Source organism: Protopterus annectens, chromosome 3.part1 (assembly GCF_019279795.1).
Source record: "Protopterus annectens isolate FY-2018-M chromosome 3.part1, PAN1.0, whole genome shotgun sequence".
NCBI lineage: Eukaryota > Metazoa > Chordata > Ceratodontiformes > Protopteridae > Protopterus > Protopterus annectens.
Genome location: NC_056732.1, coordinates 1,510,896,560 through 1,510,920,931, shown reverse-complemented (window position 1 = coordinate 1,510,920,931; position 24,372 = coordinate 1,510,896,560). Strand labels below are relative to the sequence as shown.

At 39.8% G+C, this 24,372-nt stretch overlaps 1 protein-coding gene across 1 annotated transcript in view; it reads right to left on the bottom strand.

Annotated features, from left to right (window-relative positions):
- Nucleotides 1-24,372, bottom strand: part of LOC122797796 (nucleolar transcription factor 1-A-like) — an 892,813-nt gene that overhangs the window by 87,497 nt on the left and 780,944 nt on the right. The window contains exon 16 of the mRNA XM_044066317.1: nucleotides 21,212-21,280. Coding sequence (XP_043922252.1) covers nucleotides 21,212-21,280 — 69 coding nt within the window. The remainder of the gene's footprint in view (nucleotides 1-21,211; nucleotides 21,281-24,372) is intronic.

The window sequence follows — 24,372 nt, the reverse complement described above, 5'->3', positions numbered from 1 at the left end:
TCGTCCAAATAAGGGTAAATTTGTATCCCTTGAAGTCTGCAGTAGGCAATTACTGATGCCAGGCATTTCGTGAATACTCTGGGCGCAGCAGATAAGTCAAAAGGGCAATGCAGAGAATTGATAGTGGATTGAACCTGCAAGAAATCTGAGGTATCTTCTGCAGCTTTGTCTGATTGGGACATGCAGGTATGCCTCCTTGAGGTCCAATGTTACCAGCCAAGACTCCTTGCCCAGCATGGGAAGAAGCTGCTGTAAGGTGAGCATCTTGAACTTTGGTACGAGTAGGAATGTGTTTAGGATGGATAAGTCTAAAATGGGTCTCCAGTCGGTTCCCTTCCTTGGTACCAGGAATAGTCTGGAATAAAAACCTTGACCTTGTTCGTGAGTAGGTACCTCTGGAATAGCTTTCATGTCCATGAGCTTTGAAATTTGTATTTGAGCCTCTGCCCTTTGATTGTGTGGCAGGTTCGGCATGCCTCTCATTTTTGGAAGAGCGTGAAAATGAAATCTGTAGCCTCTGTTTATAATGTCCAGGATCCATTTGTCTTTTGTGACAATATGCCAATTTTTTGAAAATAATGCCAGCTTTCCTCCCAAGGGTGCTGCCACCTGAGCCTTGCTTGGCATGCAAAGGGGAAAGTCATTGGGTTTGTTTCCTGTATTGTTGTGCACTGTCTTCGCCACCTCTTGGTGCTGGAGATTGCCACTGTCTGCCTCTATATGATCCTTGAGATTGTCCTCTGCCCCTTGTGCACCTGTATCTACCTCTTTGGGGCTTGTCCGTGGCTGGAAAGGGCCAGTTTTTTGAAGGCCAATTTCTACTAAAACGTGGTGGTTGTACCTGTAGAAAAGCTTTGACAGTTTGCATAGATTTAGCTTTTTCTTCCATTTTCCGTAGTATCTCCTCAGCATTAGTACCAAATAATACATCCTTTTGTAAAGGAGCATCTAGTAGTTTAGCCTTAACATGATCAGGCAAGGTTTGTTCCCTAAGCCAGGCATGTCTACGAATGACTGATCCTTTAACAGCAGCTCTACTTGAGGCCTCTAGAGCATCATAGCCACATTGTAAGGTGTGTTTACCCACTTGTTCTGCACTATGAATCATATCCTGCAACTCCTTCAAATCTGGTTGTTCAGGTTGTGACATTTTATTCTTTAATTGTGATAACAGAAACTGCTGATATTTAAGCATATGGAACTGACAATTTAAGGCCCTCATGGCTAGGGTGGCCGAGGTATATACCTTTTTTCCTCACCTTTCTAAGGATCTAGACTCTCTCTCGGAAGGTAATGGATTCTTAGCAGTAGAGGCCTTCATTCCCTTGGGGCCTTGAGAAATGGTTTCTGGGTCAGCATTATGGCTTTTGTAAAGAAATTGGTGTGAGTTAGGAACTCTGTAGTACCTATCTGGCTTGACTGGGGCAGGAGGCAGGGAATCCGGATTAAGGCAAGCCTCCGAGTAAACATCATCAAGAATGTCCAAGACAGGAGGTATCGCCAGAGGTCTGTGCTGAGGTAGCAAAAGAAATTCCCTAAGCCTTTTCTTGGAATCTGAAAAATCTTGGCCTTCCCAATGGAAATGTTCCCTCAAGGTATGCAAGGTTTCCCCGAAAGAAAAGTCCTCTGGGGGGGATACAGAAGGGATGGACTGCTCTGCATCAGAATCTTCAAAAGGGGAGTACGAATGTTCCTCTTCATCAGAATGTTCTGAAATAATGGAGCCCTGGTCAGAAGAGGGAGAATCTTCCTCCACTCTGGGTCTCTTGTCCCGGGGTTGGGAACCCCTGATAAGAGTAATTAAATCCTCAGCCATTTTGAGCATCTGCTTTTTAGGCATGGTGCCTGGAGATGGGCCCTGTGCAACAGACCTCTTGGAATGCATGGCTGATTTAGACTTAGCAAAGGCCTTTATGGAAAAGGAAGAAGAAGGTCTGAATACACCATGGGTGGAAGTGGACCTGTCCACATTAAGAGGCTCAACACTCACAGTGGCTTCGGTAGCTGTAGTCAGGGTATGGGCCGAGGGACCTGCGGTCTCGGTTACAGAAGACACCGCCAGAGAAGTGTCGTCGGTAGTCAGGGGATGCGTAGGCGCCTCGCTGAGAACCGGAGCACGTGTAGCCGGTTTTGGCGTGGTGTCGGTGGAGACCGCGGACCTCGTGTGTCGGTCTTTGTCCTTGCGTTTTTTGGACAAAACAGTAGTCGGAGTCTCCGATGACATTTTATAATTAAAAGCTTTACCAAAAAAGTGCTGGGCGAACTCCGCCCGACGCTTAATAGTGCGTTTATTGAAAGTAGCACAAAAGCGACAGCCCGAGACGTCGTGATCTGGGCCTAAACAAGGTATACAGAGGGAATGGAAATCCTTATGCGGTATTTGCTTCCCACAAGAAATACAATTGTTAACTTTGTCTGACATCGGTCTGAGGCAAGAAAAGTTTCCCCAACGGGGTACTTAAATTTAAAGAAGACTTCGGTTTCCAAATTTTCGTAATTTCAGGAGCTGGCCGACCGGCACTTGCGAACTGCTTCTGCTTCGGGCACCGCGCGGCAAAAAAGACTGAAGAAAATGGCGTCGGCTGTGTCTTATATACCCCTGTCGCACTGACGTCAGGAAAGAAAGCGATGACAACCGACGCCGGACCTAGACTTTGGAATTCAGCCGACCGAGGACCCGCCTGACGGCAGGAGAACCCATCTGTTATGACTGCAGCTGTATGCACGATGAACATCCACAATTTTATGAAAAACGGACCAAAAATGTGATGCAAAAGTATAAAATTGCCACACAATACAGCTGGGAACCTGTCAAAGAAGGGACACCTTTTTAATATTAGTACTGTTAACTTGAACAGCTAACAAAATAAGAGAATCCACATGCATTTCTGAAATAAAATAATCTATAACTCTGAATATTACATTTATTTATAACTGTAAACCCTCCATGTTTTCTTCCAAAATTGCCATTTTGTGGAGGGATTATTAGGGGTAGAGCAACATTTTGAGCCAAAACTGGAGACAGTTGAGATGTTTGGATATTCCTAATTCTATAAAGCGATTTATTTGCACGTACCTCTCAACCTCTTAATGCAGGAAATCTGGACAAGGCCAAATATATTGGGGGAACATGCAAACAGTACTAAAAATTGCTCTTGTATAAACTTAAGACAGTTGATAGAATAACAGGTCTTGCTTTAGCATGCATTTTTCTGAAGGTTATGACGTCTGAAGTCTGTCATTATTTAGTGACTTCATTTCTAAATAATTTGCCAGAAAACCACAAATTTTATGAGGAACAAACCAAAAATAAGAAGGAAAAATCTATTCATTCTGCAAAAATCTGGACAGTTGACAGGTATAGTTCAGCCGGGGCTGTCTTTGATTTTCCTCCCCTTCCCCCTCACAAAATCATGGCCAAATGGAGCCTCCCCCCTGCAGCCATTCCAATGTCCCATTCCTTGATTATTTCGTCCCATTTACCATAAATACTGTAATGTGCTTACTGCTTTACTTCTGCAATGATTTGGATTTCATTTGTGTTTTATTTTGCATTTTACAGTACAAAGATTAATAGATATCTGCTAAACAAAGCAATGAAGTCTCACAAGGAAAATAGACTTAGCATTAAAACTTCTCTGCCCTTGAAATTCACATTCATTGAAATATCACTGAAACCCACATTCAAAGAAAATACATTTTGCCAGTGGCAGATAAAGATTAACTTTGGGCTGTTTTCAAATCATAGGCCCCTTGCACATGAAACATACACATGCTCTTTGATACACCTTCCTGATTGTATTAAATTATATTCCTTGTACAATAGAGTACAGTTGTTAGAGGGCGTTTTAAATTTATTGTTTTGGATATTTTTCCAGGAAAAAATTAAACAAAATGCATGTACCAATAATGACAAAACTACCCAATTCAGAAAATTTCCATCATAAAAGTCTACTCAACCTTCTACAGTCCACCAGTATCAGTAAATATCCACAATCTCTGAAGAAGTAAAAGTCATCTAAGTAATTCCACATTAAAGAGATCTGTAACTAATGAAGAGGTTGCTGCTAGCAAACAACTTTATGTTTCATCTACAAATAAAGTGCCTGTTGCCCTTGAGGAATAAATTGCTAGTAATATTGCAATAGGAAATGGATGGCAAACTGATAACAGGTTCATAGTTACTAGGTATCTTCACCAAAAAGGACTGTAGCATCCACCCCCTTTTACAACATAGTACAGTATCAGCAATGCATCTATCTACTGTGGGAGTAGAACCCACAGCCTTCTGCATCAAACGCAAGTACACTACCTGTTGTGTTATTAACAATGTAAACAGACTCCGCATAAGCAGCACTAAACTTTTGTTCCCCTGCAGCTCTCAGGTCCTCCTAAAATCTACTTGACACTCAGCTGTATCTCTGAACTTTGCAGCACAAGAAATCTGGAAAAAGCCACAATTTATTGGGGGGGGGGGACAAAAGCCCTAAAACCAGGGACACATTTTAAACATTGCTTGCATAATGTTGGAAAGTTGCTAGAATAAAATGCTGTGTTACCACCATACATTTCACTGCCAAGTCTTGAACTCAGGACCCTGTGCAAAACAGTTAGAGCAGCATACCACTATGCCAAATCAGCTATTTTGTGAAAGAGAGGAAGACTGAAACTTAAATGGCTACCATTTAGTGAATTTAGTTCACACCATAGCTGTCAACCTCTTAGCACAAAACACCTGAACAAAGCCAATAATGGGGGAATACAGCCCCCAAACATATTCAGTGAATTTAGTTCTCACCATAGCTCTCAACCTCTTAGCAAAAAAACACCTGGACAAATTCAGTAATGGGGGAATACAGCCCTCAAACATATTCAGTGAATTCAGTTCTCACCACAGCTCTCAACCTTAGCACAAAAAACCTGGATGAAGCTAATAATGGGGGAATACAGTCCTAAAAATAGGGACAAATTTCAAATATCCATCTTAACAACTTAGAAAATTGCTAGAATAAAAGGTTTTGTGTTACCATGTACTTACTGAAGAATATGAAGTCTGAAATTCAAATGCTTATCATTTTTATTTATTTAACATTTGTTAACCAGGAAAGTCTGACTTGGAACAAAAGCCAATTTTCTGCAGAGGCCCAGGGAAAAACACTCCAGACACATGTCTTTGTAAGATGGGAGGACACCAGAGGAAACCCTCACAAACACAGGGAGGACATGCAGACTCCACACAGAAGGCACCCCAGCCAAGAATCAAACCAAAAAACCTGTAGCTGTCAGATAACAATGCTACCACTGCACCACTGCACTACTAACTGTGTAAGGAAAAAAAAACTACAGAAACCACAGATTTTATGAGGAAAAGAACAGAAAGTACAGTTGTGTACACTTACCATAAATGTAGATGTTCGAGTGTATTCACTGTTGCAGTCATTACATTTGGGTAATCTGCTTGCAGGTTGCCCTCAGTCGGACTGATTAACAAAGTCTTGGGTCCTGCGTTAGTTGCTGTCCCTTCTTCCATGACGTCAGGTCGTCAGGGGTATAAAACATTCAGCCAACGCCATTTTCATCAGTTTTTCTTGCCCCAGATGTCAGGTGCCCCTCCAATGGGGAGCAATATATATATATATATATATATATATATATATATATATATATATATATATATATATATATATATCTAAAATTAACCGCACACAAAAAAAATTTTTTGAACGAAGAGAAGAAATTTTAACTAAGAACTGAACTTCGTGACAATAAAAGCATTCAAAAAAATAGTAAATCACACCAACAACTCTTGTAGAACTTTAGCTGCCTTATTTATTATCAAGACTTCTTCAGAAAGACATGTTTCATAAGTATGAGCAACCATTTTCACTTCCTTTATATACATTAGTTCTAGCAGGCCATTTAAATTAACAACAGTTCCTTTCCAATAGTTAAGTGTGAACAAGCAGGGTGCGGTGTGCATTTTCATTAGGAATAACTATCTAGAGTTCAGCAGCCAGCATCCCCATTTCATGAAAAAGAATATTGTAAAAGGACAAATCATCCGGTTATCCAGACTCATTTTTAGGGACGAGGTTTTCATCAAGGAAGGTTTTTACCTCAGAAACTTGTTCCTAGAAAGAAAATACCCAGAGTATCTAGTGGACAACCTGTTCCAAGAGATCATACAGCACAGACACTCCAGGTACCCACCAATCCTGGAAAAGGGATTCACAGCAAGGGCACAGAACAGACTGAACAAAAAGGACTGGGTGTCAAGTTTCCCCCTTCCAATTTCCACCGATATGTTTGGAATCAGAGGGGTCCTGACCAACAATTGGGACATCTTGGGAGGAGAAAAAGGTCTGACAAAGTTACTTGGGACATCCCCAAACTTCTGTTTCAAACGAACCTCTTCTTTTGGTGATGCGTTCGAGAGGAATAAAAGCCCATCCCCACACAGCGAAGTATCGACAGAACCTGGAATGTCTGACTGCTGCAAGTGTGTTGCCTGTGTACACATACGAAAAAACAACAACGTCACCTTCCCACACTGCAACAGAACTGTCAGTCTACATGACCACTATGACTGCAACACAAAAAATGTAGTCTACTGTGCTTTCTGCGAACACTGTGGGAATTTCTATATCGGCAAAACGAACAGGAAGCTGAGTAGCCGTATTAAAGAACACACTGCAGCAATACACAAACAGGACAGTTTGAATGCCTTGGCTAAACACAGTGCTATTTGCCCAAACTTCACAGGATTCAAATTCACAGTGCTGGAAAAAATAACAGAATTTGTAGGGGACATGGACACGTTCCTGCAAGTCCGGGAATTAAAATGGCAGATAGAACTGAGAGCTGATGTCTATCCAGGTCTCAACGAGACACTGAACATTAAATGTGCACTTAAATGGTATAGAGATTGAAATGTGATAGGGTTTGAAGAACTGTGCAAGAGGGTTTGAAGAATTGTGCAAGTAGATTTAATGTGTTTATGGATTTACAACTGTGCAAGTAAATATAATGTGTTTCCTCTCTCTCTCTCTGACTTTTGACTCCCCCATACCTCCTACACACATGCTCCCAATCACCAGGCTAGCACCCACTGACCGCGCCAACTATACCCCCCAGTCTCACTATTTCACGCAGCCATTCAAGGGGTGATACCATCCAAACCAGCCCACAGCTGGTACCATCCGCACTGACAGTCTTCTGGGACACTCTGTCATTCATATGCTCCTTGTCATAGGCGGCCCCCTACCAGCCCCCCCTCAAGTCCACACCACATTCCTCCCACTCCCCCATCAGGTGGCATACCCACACATTACTCTACACACACACCGATACCAAAGCATAGTAGGACTCTCTACCTGACTCCTCCACCTTCCTCCGTTTCCTTCTTTACTTACCTTTGGAGGCAAAGACTCATAAGTTATGTGTTTATATTAGAATCATCACAGCATGACTGTCATCCTTCCTGGTTCCCCCCAAATTTTTTTTTTTTTTTTTTTTTTTTGCACACAATCCCTTTTTGCACACAATCCCCTTTTTTGCACACGATCCCTTTTTGCACACAATCCCTTTTAGTATGCACACGGCACCACAAGGCTATTACTGTCTCACTAATTTACCTTATGTAACTGCGATTGTAATGTTAATGAAAATGCACACAGCACCCTGCTTGTTCACACTTTACTATTGGAAAGGAACTGTTGTTAATTTAAATGGCCTGCTAGAACTAATGTATATAAAGGAAGTGAAAATAGTTGCTCATACTTATGAAACATGTCTTTCTGAAGAAGTCTTGATAATAAATAAGACGAAAGCGCTAAAGTTCTACAAGAGTTGTTGGTGTGATTTACTATTTTTTGAATGCTTTTATTGTCACGAAGTTCAGTTCTTAGTTAATATATATATATATATATATATATATATATATATATATATATATATATATAAATATAATTTAGAATACAAACAATATACCTCCAATCAAAAGCAAATACACCAAAAAGGCTTTTAAGCATATTAAAAGAAAGAAGAGGTATAGAAAGAGAAAAAACAGGGGGCTGGAGGGTGGGTAACCAGGACTGCAACAGTGACTACACTCGAACATCTACATTTATGGTAAGTGTACAAAACTGTACTATGTTCTTCGTGTTTCACTGTTGCAGTCATTACATTTGGGTAGATTCCCAAAGCTATGGTTGGGAGGATGGATTTATACAGAATTAGGAGCAGCTATAAGGCCCGGCAGGACAGCAGTGGCAAAGCCAGCTCTGGATTTAGAGAAGAGAGGTAAATGGTAATGTTTGGTGAACATATGAACTGAGCTCCAGGTAGCAGCTTCTAGAATGTCTCTGGTAGGAACCCCTCTGAGAAACGCTGCAGAAGTAGATGCAGCCCTGGTGGAATGAGATCTGATCCCCTTGGGGATAGGTTTACCATGGTGCACATAGCAGAAACAAATACAATGGCTTATCCATTTAGAAATAGCCTGCTTTGAAATAGGTTTTCCATCTGCCCCTGTAGCAAAAGCCACCAACAGTTGCTCAGATTTTCTTAGAGGTTTTGTTCTGTTTAAGTAGAATCTAAGTTGTCTGTGCACATCCAATGAATGCAGAATCCGCTCATCCTTGTTCTGTGGATTGAGAAAGAAAGTTGACAGATGAATGGTCTGATTAAGAGCCACACTGGATACCACCTTAGGCATGAAAGATGGATTGGTCCTGAGAGCCACCCTGTCTGGATGAAAAATAATGAAAGGCTCCACTGCCATAAGAGCCTGTAATTCTGAAATCCGTCTAGTTGAAGTAACTGCTAAAAGAAAAGCTGTTTTCCAGGAAAGAAATTTTAAATCTGCAGTAGCAGCTGGCTCAAAAGGAGGTTGAGTGAGTTTTTCCAAAACAAAATTGAGGTCCCATGCAGGAGCTGGTGCTCTCCTGGGAGGTCTTAAATTTTCGGCCCCTCTGAGGTACTGCTTTAGCAGAGGATGAGAAAAGAGGGGAGGCTCTGTTTTGTAATGAGCTGAAATGGTAGAGGCATGGATTTTTACAGAAGAAAAAGATAGGCCCTTGTGAAGCATCTCAGTTAAATATTGCAGAATCTGAGGAATATTGGGCATTGCTGTTCTTATTCCTTGAGCTTGGTTCCAGGCACAGAATCTTTTCCATTTGTCCGCATAAGATTTTCTAGTACTAGGGCTTCTAGCCTCCAAAATGACATCCATCACAGGTTTGCTGAGAGATGTAACCGGTGAAATTAGTTGATTAGCCATGCTGCAAGATTCAGAGTTTGGAGCTGATTGTGAGACAATAGGTAAGGTGTCAGAGGCAGATACCACGGAGGAAGGTGTGACATATTGCATAGTAGTGGGTACCAGTGTTGACGAGGCCAGTCTGGAGCAATCAGTATAATTTTTGGTTTCTCCTGTCTGACTTTTAGTAAGACCTTGGAGAGCAGAGGAGGAAAGGCATAGACTGATAGGTTTTTCCAGCTGAAGGACAGAGCATCCACTTTCCAAGCTTTCTTGTGATGAATTATTGTGCAGAATTTGTCCAACTGATAATTTGGGGTGGGGCAAAAAGATCTATGTCTGGGCTCCCCCATTTGTGTGTCAACATGCTGAAGATTTGTGGATCCAGTTTCCATTTGTGTGGGTCCATAAGATTTCTGCTTAGTGCGTCTGCCAGAGTATTCTGCTTTCCTGGGAGGAATTGAGCTTGTAGATGTATTTGGTAAGTCAAGGCCGTGTTCCACAATCCAATGACTAGTCTGCAAAGGGGGTAGGAATGGGTACCCCCCTGCTTGTTTATGTACCACATGACTGTGCTGTTGTCTGTCTTTATGAGTAGTTGCCCTGGATGAAGATTGTCCTTGAAGGCTGTCAGAGCATTCTGCACAGCTAGCATTTCTTTCTGGTTGATATGTAGGTGCATTGATTTGGGCTCCATTGACCCTGAATGCATCTCCCTGCCATATGCGCCCCCCAAGCATAATCGGATGCGTCTGTAGTCAGGGTTTGGGCGGCAGGGGGTGGAGTGAATGACAGTCCCTTATTTTGGTGGCAGGCCTCTGCCCACCATAGGAACTCTAGCTGCAGGCAAGGAATGATAGGAATCATTGTTTCCAGGCTGTGACAATGTTGACTCCATAAGCTTTTTAGGTACCATTAAAGCTTCCTCATATGCAGTCTTGCATATGGAATTATTAGGATGCAGGAGGCCATGAAACCCAAGGTCTGCAGAATTTGTCTTGCATATAGCTGGGTTTTTGTGGCCACCTGTTTGAAGTAAGTCATCAATTGAATTTGTTTTTCTGGCATAAGGTAGGTCATCTGGGCAGTTGTATTCAAGCTTGCACCCAGGAATGCAATTATTTGAGAGGGTACCAGTTGTGATTTATTTTCGTTTATGGTGTACCCTAGACAAGTTAGAAGTCTTTTTACAAACGCCAGATGTCTTAGAAGAATGTCCTTGTTTTCTGCCTGAATTAGACAATCGTCCAGGTATGGATAAATCTGAATGTTTCCTTGTCTGCAAAATGCAATTACTGGTGCCAGGCACTTTGTTGAAGACCCTGAGCACAGTAGATAAGCCAAAGGGTAGTGCAGAGAACTGGTAATGCAAATAGCCTGCTTTGAAGAGGAGGTATCTTCTACAAGATTCCCTGATTGGGATATGCAGGTAAGCCTCTTTTAAGTCTAGAGTTACCAACCAGGCATCCTTGCCTAGCATAGGCAGTAACTGTTGTAGAGTCAGCATCTTGAATTTTGGAATGTCCAGAAATGTATTTAGAATGGATAAGTCCAGAATTGGACACCATGATTTGTCTTTTCTGGGTACCAGGAAAAGTCTTGAATAAAAACCTTGTCCCTTTTCCTTTTCTGGTACTGGTTGAATAGCCCCCATATTCATGAGGGACATAACTTGCTTCTGGGCCTCTGCCCACTGATTTGGAGGCAGATCTGGCCATCTGTTTGGGATTGGCAATGTGTGGAAATGAAATCTGTATTCCTGGGATGCTATATTTAAAACCCGCTTGTCCTGGGTAATTAGTTGCCAGTTTCGTGCATGAAGTGCCAGTTTTCCCCCCAAAGGAGTGGCCAAGTGCTTGGTGATTGCAGTGGAAAGTCATTGAGACTGTTTACCGTAGGAAGGTGCCTTGTTACTTCCAGATTTGGAGGTGGAGGCACCCCATTGTTTTGTTCTATAAGTTCCTTGTGACTGAAACCTGGAGCGTTTGGAATGTCTGGGTTTGACCTGAGCGGCTCTGGTGGGTACTGGAAAGGACCAGTTCTTAGTAGGCCAGTGCCTACTGAACCTGGGTGGCTGCACTTGTAGGAAATCTTTTACGGTTTGCATAGATTTAGCTTTATCTTTCATCTTTTTCAAAACTTCTTCTGCCTTATTACCAAATATACTGTCCTGTTGTAAAGGAGCATCCAACAATTTTGCTTTAACATGATGAGGCAGATTCTGCTCCTTGAGCCAAGCATGCCTTCTTATCACAGATCCAGTTACAGCGGCCCTGCAAGAGGCCTCCAAGGAATCAAAACCACATTGCAAAGTATGCTTTCCAACTTGCTCAGCGGAATGCAATAAATTCTGCAACTCTTTATTTTCCACACAGTCAGAAATCAACATCATTTTCTGTTTAAGTAAGCCCATGACATGCTGCTGATATTGAAGCATATGAAATTGACAATTTAAAGCCCTGATTGCCAAGGTTGCAGACTTGTAAACCTTCTTACCCCATCTATCCAGCGCCCTGGAGTCTCTATCAGAAGGGGTAGGATTTTTAGCAGTAGAAGCCTTAATGCCCTTGGGACCCTGAGAAATGGTCAGCAGTAGGGTTTTTAAAGAGGAATTTGTGGGAGTCAGGAACCCTGTAATATCTGTCTGGCTTACTAGGAGCCGGAGGCAGGGAATCAGGAGCCATGCTGGATTCTGAGAAAACATCATCAACAATGTCTAGAACAGGAGGTATAGACAAAGGCCTATGCTGAGGAAGAAGGAAATCCCTAAGCCTCTTTTTAGATTCTGAGAAATCCTGACTCTCCCAGTGAAAGTGTTCCCTTAGGGTATGCAAAATTTCTCCAAAAGAAAAATCATCAGGAGGAGAAGCAGAAGGGATGGAGTCTTCTGCATCAGAGTCCTCATAAGGTGGAATAGGTAATTCCTGATCAGAAGAGGAATCAGAATAAATAGAAACCTGATCTGATGATTCATAGTCAGTGCCTTGCCTAGGCCTCTTTAGCAGGAGGGGGATGGGTACCCCTGATCAAGGTAATTAAATCCTCAGCCATTTTGATCATTTGTTTCTTAGGCATAGGGGCTTGTGTACGTGGCCCAAGCATCGTTTGTTTTAGACATAGAAGTTGATTTTGGCCTTAGTTTTGAAGATAGCGTCGGTTTAATATACAAATCTTTAGGCCTGAAAACACCCTCGAAGCCGGTGCCTGCTCAGCGGCTCCAGACCCATCTAAGGTAGAGACATCCGCAGGTTCAATACTTAAAGTGTCTCGCGGCATACCGGACTCCGAATGGGTCTCAGTAGAGGCCTGCGAATCAAAAGTAGTGGTTATCAGGGGCGGCGACTGGTTTAGGAGAAGCTTCGTCATCAGTTTTGGACCTCGACAGTCTGTCTCTGTCTTTTTATTTGCGTTTTTGTCGGTATTCCGGTAGTCGGATTGCTAACCGACGACATTTCTGGATAGTTAAATCTTGAGCCAAAATATTTTGATGCAAAAATATACTGACACTTAACAGTGCGTTGATTAAATTTAGCACAAAACCGACAGCAAGGCACATTGTGGTCAGGGCCTAGGCAAGGAATACAGTACAAATGAAAATCCTTATGAGGTATTTGCTTCCCACAAGTAATACAATTATTAACTTTTACTGACATCGGTAAGGAGCAAGAAAAAGTTTCCCCAACGGGGTACTTAGCTTTAGGTTGAAGACTTCGGTTCTGAAACTCGAAAACGAAAATTTCAGGAGTCGGCCAACCGGCACTTGCGAATTGCTTCTGCTTCGGGCACTGCACAGCAAGAAAGACTGATGAAAATGGCATCGGCTGCATGTTTTATACCCCTAACGACCTGACGTCATGGAAGAAGGGACAGCAACCGACGCAGGACCCAAGACTTTGTTAATCAGGCCGACTGAGGGCAACCTGCCAGCAGATTACCCAAATGTAATGACTGCAAAAGTGAAACACGAAGAACATCAAATATAAGACAAAAATCTGCAAAGTTTTACAAATGGTGGTGTGTAGGGAATTCAGGCTCTTGTCACCTGCACTCAAGGTACAGGGTACAAGCCCACCACCATGCATCCTGAGTTCTTTCTAGCCATCAGTATATAGCAGCTGGGGCATTACACACACACACACACACACTTCTGTGGTACCTGAATTCAGTTATCCTCAGTCCTGTATTAGTGAGTCCATGTCCTATTCAAGTTCTGCTTCCAGAGTCCACTCCATATCCCACTCAGGTTCTTCTGCAGTGTTTCCAGAGTCTCATGCAAAGTTAATGGTCCCCACGAGAGTGTAGGCTCAACTGTACCCCAACTGTTTCCCCACGAGAGTACTGAGTAGGCTCCAGCCTGCAGATGATGCAGTCCGGGGTTCTTCTGTTCTATGCAGTCATTACCGCATAGACTTCTGGGCATCTGCAAGGCAGATATGCCTCCCCCCCCCATCTGGACTGCCGACACAGCAGTCTAGAGTTCTGTGAGTTCCAGGAACTCCAAGCAAGTATGCACAGTGTTCCAGGACTCACAATCTTTTTTTCTTTATTTTGTTTTTCTTTGTTTACTGTTATTGTGTTTTTTTCTTCTTTCTACAGCTGAGTGGGCTGCAGTCCTATAGCACGAGCTGCCCCTGGAAACAGTACTCCGAGGACAGCTAGATACAGCAGCTTAAATCTCATACCAGCCTCTCAACATTCCCTGGTTGCTGGGATAACTTTTCTTCTCATCTTCCTGGTGTACAGTGAGTAATCTTTTTCCACAAACGCTCTGCTGTCTCCAATTTTTAATACTTTTGCCTTCTACCACAGTTTTGTCAGGACCAACTCTTTCTGCTGGTAAGGTTGGATCTTAACTAATATAGGTCTTAGCTGCTTTCTAATTGCCAAGTTTGAGCATACACTTGATGTGTCCTTTCAATTAACAAATCCTGCCGAGGAACACCAGTCCATTTGATTATTTGTGCTTTCATAATATTAGTACAGTCTCTTCCTTCTAGCTTCTCTGGTACAACAGAAAATTTCAGGTTCTCTCTGTATGCTCAGTCTTCTAACTCTACTATTTGTTGAAATGGCTCTTCTTGAGAAGCCTCATATTCAAACAGCTTTTTTTATTTCAACCTCTGATGTTTGCAGTTTTATCAGTTCATCTGAATAATTAAAGCTTCTTCCATTTTTCTAGCTTTTTATTATTTGAGTTGATATATTCCTTCATTGTTTCATTTATTTTAATAAAGCTGCTGAGTACAACTGATTTTTTCCCACTAAATTACTGGTAGCCATCTCCTGAACCAAAGCTGAAGCTTGAACTGCTTTTTGCTGAACAGCTGCAGAATACTTCACAGACAGTGTTTTCACTTCACCTTTCCTGGTTGACTTTCTTTCCGGTTCTCAAACTTCCTTCTTTGCTGTCATCCAGGCAGTGTGCTTATTAACCAGTAATTGAATTTTACCAGTGGCACGTCTTTTTGTTAGTTTCTGTTTTCACAAAGGGGGAGCTGAAGTTAAGCTGTTGATAAATTCCAGAATCTTAAGCATTGTTAAGCATAATAAACATAAAAAAGCAACCGATGTAAGAACACCAGAAACTCTATTTATTAAGCGCTTTTTGTCCAGCACAGTGGCTGGACTTCTTCAGATAAAAGAATCAACTTCATAGACACTCTTAAATGTTTCAACAATCCAATCATGTGACCAAAGTCTCAATTAAACCTCTTAACAATGTTCAATTAACACATCACTTGATAAAAGTTCTACCATAGTTAAAAACCCTGACTAAAGAACAATATAATACATTCTCCCCTAAATAAAAAAACCTTCATCCTTCACTGCTTAATCAACAGTAAATTTATTTATACCTGGTGTATTAAAAATAAAAAATATAAAGCATGTTAAAATAAAACCATGGTTAATACATAACCATTGTAAATAAATAAATGTTTTAGGTGTGGGACTAACCCTTAAACTCATCACTTGATTTAGGTAAATTATCTCCATATACTTTTTAATTTTAAGTATGGGACAATAGTGCATGTTTCATTTATTCCTGGGAACTGATTAGCATTTAATCGAAGTTGCCATAACAACTCAAGTTATTCTAAAAGTAGTGACGCTGGTCCTTCGTGTACATTTTCACTAATCTGGTCTATAACCTTAAACTTGAATTTATGGTTAGGTGAATTTTCTATGTGCCTAGTTAGTGCGTTCTCTGTTTCCCCCCTCCTAATAGCGTACAGGTGTTCGTAGATTCTTTCTTTTAATTTTCTATCCGTTTTCCCTATATAGAAAACAGGACAGAGAATGCACTGGGCTAGGTATACCACCATTTTAGTGTTACAGTTGTACCTACCTGTAATGGAATGCTTGTGGATACTTATAGAAAAATGTTGTCCAGTTGCAATGGATCCACAGTAGTTACAGCTTTCACATTTGAACATCCCCGGGGTCCTTGCAACCTTCACTATAGGGGTTTCTATTAAGTTTTTCAAGTTTTTACCCTTCCTGTAAGTGACAATAGGTCTGTGGCCTATCTTAACTAATTAAATCTCATTTTTTAACAGGTTCCAGTTTTTGTTGATAATTTTCTTGATTTCATCCGTGTCAGTACTAAAAGTTACAGTGAAACTACTATTGTATTGACTACCTTCCCTTGAAAATATGTTTGTATGGGTGGTAGATATTACTACCCTCTCTTCCATAATTACATCCTTTTCTGTATTTTTGGTGCTAGTTCCACATAGACAAAGTACTGGTTTATAAAAACCTTTCTGACGTTTATGTAACACTTCTATTACCACTTCATTAACAAAACCTGTGGGGTAACCTCTTTGCAAGAACATTTCAGTTAAGTTCTGCCATTCAGTGCAAAAATCTTCATTTGTTGCCACCATTCTGGCTGCTCTTACGAGCTGCCCTTTTACAACTGATTTTTTTGTACTGAATGGGTGTGCACTTTTGTAATGCAAAAATGCATTACAGTAAGTTGATTTTCGATATATAGATGCTGTATACGCATTTAGTGCAACATCTTTTTTCAAATGTTCTTGCAAAGAGGTTACCCCACAGGTTTTGTTAATGAAGTGGTAATAGAAGTGTCACATAAACGTCAGACAGGTTTTTATAAATCAATACTTTGTCTATGTGGAACTAGCACCACAAATACAGAAAAGGATGTAATTATGGAGGAGAGGGTAGTAACATCTACCACCCATACAAACATATTTTCAAGGGAAGGTGGTTAATACAATAGTAGTTTCACTGTAACTTATAGTACTGACATGGCTGAAATCAAGAAAATTATCAACAAAAACTGGAACCTGTTAAAAAATTAGCTTGAATTAGTTAACAAGATAGGCCACAGACCTATTGTCACTTACAGGAAGGATAAAAACTTAATAGAAACCCCTATAGTGAAGGTTGCAAGGACCCCGGGGATGTACAAATGTGAAAGCTGTAACTATTGTGGATCCATTGCAACTGGACAACATTTTTCTACAGGTATCCACAACTATTCCATCACAGGTAGGTACAACTGTAACACTAAAATGGTGGTATACCTAGCTCAGTACGTTTGCTGTCCAGATAGAAAGTTAAAAGAAAGAATCTACAAATACTTGCACGCTATTAGGAGGGGAAAAACAGAGAACGCACTAGCTAGGCACATAAATTCAAGTTTAAGGTTATAGACCAGATTAGTGAAAATGTACACGAAGGACCAGCATCACTACTTTTAGAACTTGAGTTGTTACGGCAACTTCGATTAAATACTAATCAGTTCCCAGGAATAAATGAAACATGCACTATTCTCCCATACTTAAAATTAAAAAGTATGTGGAAATAATTTACCTAAATCAAGTGATGAGTTTAGAACTTGAGTTGTTACGGCAACTTCGATTAAATACTAATCAGTTCCCAGGAATAAATGAAACATGCACTATTCTCCCATACTTAAAATTAAAAAGTATGTGGAAATAATTTACCTAAATCAAGTGATGAGTTTAAGGGTTAGTCCCACATTTATTTATTTACAATGGTTATATATTAACCATTGTTTTATTTTAACATGCTTTATATTTTTTTATTTTTAATACACCAGGTATATATAAATTTACTGTTGACTGAGCAGTGAAGGATGAAGTTTTTTTATTTAGGGGAGAATGTATTATATTGTTCTTTAGTCAGGGTTTTTAACTATAGTAGAACTTTTATCAAGTGATGTGTCAATTGAACATTAAGAGGTTTGAGACATTGGTCACATGACTGGATTGTTGAAACATTTAAGAGTGTCTATGAAGTTGATTATTTTATCTGAAGAAGTTCAGCCACTGTGCTGGACGAAAAGCACTTAATAAATAGAGTTTGTGGTGTTCTTACATCGGTTGCTTTTTATGTTTATTCAGTTTGTGAAGTATTTTTTCATTTCCAAATTGTTGAGCATAATGTATAAATACTTCAAATAAGAGTAGGAACTTTAGGCCCTCTTGACCATTATGCAGTGTGTATAAATGGAAGAGAGTATTAGTTTTTTAAAATATGTTCATAAACAGAAACATTAAAATAATACCAGTACTTACTGAAATGTAGAAGACTGTAATCCTCTGAACAGTAAGACTGTAGCTGCAGATATTGTCAATATATACTAAGCCCGGGACTGCAATCTCAGGTGGTTCACTATGCAAAGTCTCATCACTGGAAGAAAATCATTTCTCTTTTCCTAGTTGGACCAGAGTAATCCTGTTCACAAAACAATCTTTGTTCCTTAAATATAAGAACCTTCCCAGGCTACAATATTGCTGAAAGTATCCCCTATTTTAGAGCATACAATTGAAAATGGACAATAATTTGTATTTGCTGATTAGCTTTAACTTCACTGGTTGAACAAAATCTCTGTGCACTTGTTCAGTCACAATCTCCACTTCTGAAATACCTGTCCAGTAGGTTTTCATAAATTAAAGACACTTTTTTTCCTTCTTCTTTCTAAGAGTCTCCTACAAATCAGATGTTCATCCTCTTTGGTCTACCCTCCAACTCAATTATATGGTTCTCTAAGATATTGATTTCTCAATTCTGAATTGATTTGTAACTACTGATTTTTTTAATTCATTTATAACATGCTATAATGCTTGGGTTTCATATGAATGCAAAGTCATGATTCTTCTATTTACAGCCTAGCTGGTTTTGCGGCTGAAATACATTTTTTTCCAGTTTTCCCTTCCATATACTTCAGCTATGCCATGCAGGAATCACAGGAATTAGCAAAGAAGATTAAGGTAATGAGGTGTTAATGAGCTGCTTCCATTAGTCAAGGGTTTGATTCCCTTCGCTTTCATGTGGCTCTGAGCAAGTCATTTAACCAGATAGTGCTCTGAGGCTGAGACTGAAAAAAAGATCCATGTGGTTCAGTGCTCTACCTTGGTTAAGTAGAAACACTTACTTTCTCTTGTTGTAGCTCTGTTGGCTGCAGTTTATGGGAAAGCCTTAAGTAATGCATTGTTGTCTACTGTTTCCATGCTTCTCTGCAGACACACAAAGTTAAACAAAGTGATAATTCACAAATACAGTTTTTCTTAAATCCAAATAGGAAAAATTCACTATTTTGATTTAATTTTACAGGAAGAAGCAACCTATAAAACAAATTTGAAAGTGGAGCTCTGAGCAGCAACTATCACTCTGAGCTCATTCCATTTGGAAGTTCCAACATCTACCTTGTATGACAGTTTCATCTCCCCAACCGTGATTCACAGCTGGATGCATCCATGATTAATGTCTAGTTCCTCATGGTCTGGGTTGGTATAATGATCTGTGCAGCCAAACAGCACAGATCATTTTTGAAGAAGGTATTAGGGAAATATGCACCTTCAAGAGCTGACAGTGTTAGTCCCATAAACTCCTAAGGTACCAGTTTCCACCCTGACTAGAAAGGTCTTGCAGTGGAATAGAGTTAGACCTGATCTCTTGAGGTTAAGGGACATTATAAAATTCAATAGGCAATGGAAGGTGTATTTGAGGGCCTTACCCAAAATCCTCACTGTAAGATGCCTGAATCAAACATCATCCATGTATGTACAGCAGGGGATAGCATTCATCCTCAAACAGGTACGGACTAGTGATACACACATGGCAAAGACTCTGGATACAGCAGAAAGCCCAAAGTGCTCAGATGCTGTCCATGGGACTTCTGAATAGGAATGTGGATGTAAGCATCTTTCATGTCCCAGATGACTGGGTGGTCATTCTTAAGCAGCAAAGGAAGTATACAGTTTAAAGTGACCATTCAGAATGTTTTCAAACATATAAACTTGTTTGTCAGAAACACTTCTAAGATGGGTTGCTAAAGACTTTCTCTTTTTTGGCACCAAGAAAGTCTTGAATAACCCTCTCCCTTTCAACTACCTAACAATGGGATTACTTTTTGGTTTCACAGTTCAAGAGTTTGAGTTAAGATAAGCATGGCCAGATGCAGCTCCTTTCTGGGTGGTGGTGGCAGGATTTATGTTACTACATTATGTTTTTTGGTACCAGGAAAGGTCTTGAATAACCCCCCTCCCCTTCAACTACTTGACAATGGGATTACTTTATTACTTTTTGGTTCCACAGTTCAAGAGTTTGAGTTAAGATAGGGATGGTAAGATGCAGCTCCTTGCTCGGTGGTAGTGGCAGGATTTATGTTACTACATTATGTCCCTGACCAATGACTACATTATATAAAAATCAAAAATGTCATTATTTGATGGTAAAATACAAGTTTCCTCAAAAAATCACAGGAATGCAAGCCTCCCTGCACTCTCATACATGTAGGGTTTTGCCCCTCATCCCCTTACTTAAATATACTGACTCCACAGTTACACAACCTCTGAGAAAGGGCAAATACCACTTTGACTGAAACTCTCCGGCCTGCTTAAGGTGTAGTCATTTCAGTGACAGAAAAGGTAAGAAAAGAGTATTAAAACCACTTCCACAAATTCCAAATAATTGCAACAAAGAAATCAACAGACAAACCTTACTGCCATTTAAACCAAATTACAGTCTGCCAAAAATGACAAAAATAAATAATCATTTGCAACTGTCATTCAGTTTAACTGACACTTCCAGTTCCTTCATTAAAAGTGTCATTAATCAAACAACATGCTCATGGGAAGACATCTCAGAAAAGATGGAAGCTTACACAATTCTACAGATCAGCTAGCTGTTAAACTCTCTTTCACTCATTTTGGTCTAATATCAGGAGGAATGAAATTTTCCAGTATCAGGACACCCTCTCACTCATGAAATTTAGACGGAATAGAAGAATGGGGAAGAAAGACTGGACATCAGTCAGAACAGGAAGATGCATTATAATTTTAAACAAGTCAAACACATGTCCTCCAGTCCCTACTGTTCGCCTTAGTCCCTTTAACCCCTCCACACCTGCTGCCTTTTCTTGTATTGTTTTTTTCTACTTATATTGGTTTGCCCTAGGCTAGTTTCTGATAAAAGTACAGTGCTTAGTTGGTAGCATCACACGCAAGAGAAGGATGCAATCACCTGTTAAAGAAATTACCATGGTCTATAACCAGAAGCTACTCACATTTTTATGCTCTTAGAATAAAGTTGCAGGTAATCAAACTAATAAGTATAACTTTGGTTATAAGTATTACAGTAGCAGACTTGTGATTGCCAACTAGAGCAGACTAAGCCTAATGGCTTGTGGGATCAAATGGCAATTCTTGTAACAGAAAGCTTGGCTGCACTGTGCAATTAAAAAAATGCAGTCTCATCATAAAGCAAGAGATTATGTTAATTGTACTCTGCATGTTTTATTCTCAAATGTAAAAGAGATGCAATTAAAATTAAGACATTATGATTTTACATGTGCAGGTGATAAAAGCCACTACAGGGAAAATCAGCACAAGTCATGAACTCTAAGTTAGTTTAATGCTTTACAATACTGTCTGCATCCAGACAGTATAAACTTACCGCTTTGCTCTTTCCTGAAACCTTCACTTTGGCAGGAGGGCCTCCAGGTTTTGAGGAATTTCTACGTTTCTATAAAGGAATAAGAAAGTATTTTAATTAGCTGTCTAAAAACAAACTAGATTCAAGAAGTATCTCTGTCAAATGCTGACAAATACCCCTCTTGAAAATATATTACTTTTATGGAGTAAAAACAGCAGACATACATGGCTTTTTAAAATTACTTAAAATGTGTGCAACTTTTTTATATTTTTATTGTGTCCTAAACTTGCTGATCATCTGGCTGGTTTCTGCAACTTTTGCTCATTCACTGCCTTTCTGAGTGACAAGTCAGCTGTGGTACAGTCATCAGGAAGGCAGACTTCAGGCAACTCCACCCTTCTCTCTTGGGGACAGATGGCTCCCACTAGGTCCAGGGTTTCCATCAGGCTTATATTACTGTGAGATGTACCCACAATACACTCCCCAATATCACCTTGGGAGAGGCAAGCAAACATCATTTGTTACCCCCACTCCCACCCAAGTCAGCTCCTCCAGTGCTTGGTTTACTAGTCAAATCCAAGTTGTCTGGGATGTAGTCAGGGCTCCATCTCTCTGTGCCACACAGACAGCTAATAAGCGAGTGATTTTTGAAGAGTGCACAAAGTTAAAACTTGTGATTTGGTGTTTCCAAAGCACAGAGTAGGCAAATAATTCCAACACAGAAAGACATACCTAGAGGTTGTCAGCATAAGTTCTGGTTTGTAGCGTTGCTATACTAAACAATAATACTTGTATGTGAAAAAGTATCAGTAGCTCTAATGGAAAAAATTACTAGCAGAGATTCAGAACAGAGCGTGACAGAGTGGCAGGCAGTTGGCTGGTACTTCTAACATAAGATACAAATCTCTATGTATTCATGTCACTACTATGTTTGGTCTTGGCTTCCATTGAAGATGGAAGAGATTATCTAGTAGAAGTGGGTTGGTTTGGCAAAATGGTTAAGGTTTCTACCTCACAGACACAAGGTACAGGGCTTGATTCTGACCTCAGATTATTGGCTAGCCCTTCAGGTCAGTTTGCCTAATATTCATCTATGATCCTAAGATGATGAACATTTGCATGACCCACCTACAAGCTGTCACTTGTTGGAAGCAAATGTTATGGTTTATTAGGAAAATCAAACCATGCCTGATATCTGCCTTAATGATGACCCTTCTTGGTTGAAGCTTGCTCTTTCATGATTAGGGGTATGCAGCAACTGGTTGGAAAAGGATTGATTATGAACAGGCAGCTGGAATGTACTCAATGTCTATCCTTCAGAGAAGAGCTGAATGCTTTCCCAACTGCACTGTACAAACCAATATGTATTTTTCGTGTTAGTCTTCTTTTAACAGTACCATCACACAAGACAACTCAGACACTCACCATGCACATACACTAAATCTATCCCCTAACCCTAAGCACTCGTGGTCACACACACAATCTATCCCCTTACACAAACACACACATACACACACACACACACACACATATATATATATATATATATATATATATATATATATATATATATATACACACACACACACACACATATATATATATATATATATATATATATATATATACATACATATATGCGTCTACCTTGTTTTATCAAAATTTAAAAACTTTGAAACCCATATGGCCAAGACCATATGATCGAAGTTTTGAAACTTTGAACACTTTGAATTGAGATCGCCGTACAGCACAGAATGGCATGTTGATGACAAGACTAAGGAACTGTTAGGTAATAAACCAAGGTTCATTTTTAGTAACAATAAAACATTGAAACAACAGCTCTGCTATCGTAGCAAAATAGGAAATTTTGCTGGACTAAGTGATATTCCCAGATTTACAGGTACCAGAAGATGCAATAGTTGCAAACAATGTATATACATAGATGAGTCCAGATTTTATAGACATCCTGAAATAGGACGGCTCTGGGAGCTGAGGGTCAATGGTTCCTGTAGTACTAAGAACCTTGTATATGTTGCTTACTGTACAATCTGTTACTGTTACTATATTGGCAAGACCAATCGTACATTTCGTGAGAGAATCAGAGATCACTACTACAGTATAGCCAGGAGAGAGGAATACAATGCTTTGGCAAAACATGTTATGAAGTATGGAGAATCTCATGTTTTCATGTTTCAGATTCTCCATGTACAGTACGTGAATCTTAGAATGGGTAATGTTACGAATGACACTGAATATGCAGAGGTAGAGTGGATCTTCAGGCTCGGAGCCCATCGGGGCCTTGGTCTGAATGATTCCATCTCATTGAAACCTATTCTCAAAGCAAGAACATTGAGGTGATTTATTATATATAAGATGCTGAATATTTATTTACTGTAATATCTATTTACTTTAATATTAATTAATGGAATTCTTTAAATATTATGTATTTGTTCATTTATCTGTTAATATAGTTATTAATTTTAGTATGGAAGTTAATCATTAATTATGGTTATTAAGATGTCTTCATTCTTATTTAAAAGATTATTAGAATAGTAGTCTCATTTTTAACTTTTTAGCTATTATTATTTTTCTGACTATATATACCTTAATGTTGAATCACTGATCTCGCAGTTAGAATATTGTCTTTGTATACTCCCCTGTAATTTACAGCTGAAGAGGAGTATGTGTCCATTAATTAATTCGGTATATTGCCATAGACATAGAATGTGCTATTATACAGCAGGGCTAGTTGGTTTAGTATAGTTTTTAATTGCGCTCCGTTCATGTGAAACAGAATGTATTACTTTATTAAGCTTATATATATGTTTTGACTGGTTTATGAACTGCATTGATTTCTTGTATTTAGATTACAATTCACTAAGTATTGGCACTTTAAATCAATTGATTCATTAAGCGTTTTAAATTATTTATATATATGGGAGTTGTTACGCTTGTTAACTGATACGTCTGAGGAAGCGGGGGAACCCGTGAAAGCACTTACGTTTTATGCTTTGTCCTGTTCTCTGTGAAATAAATTACGCTATTTTAATTTTGCTCGTTGGATTTATTTGAAGCCGGAGACTGGTGTGACTTTTTAACAAGTTTTGGGTTGGATGCTGCTTATCGCTACTGGACTAACTGTTATTTGTCTTTCGTTTTGGGCTATCTGTGTGTGGATATAT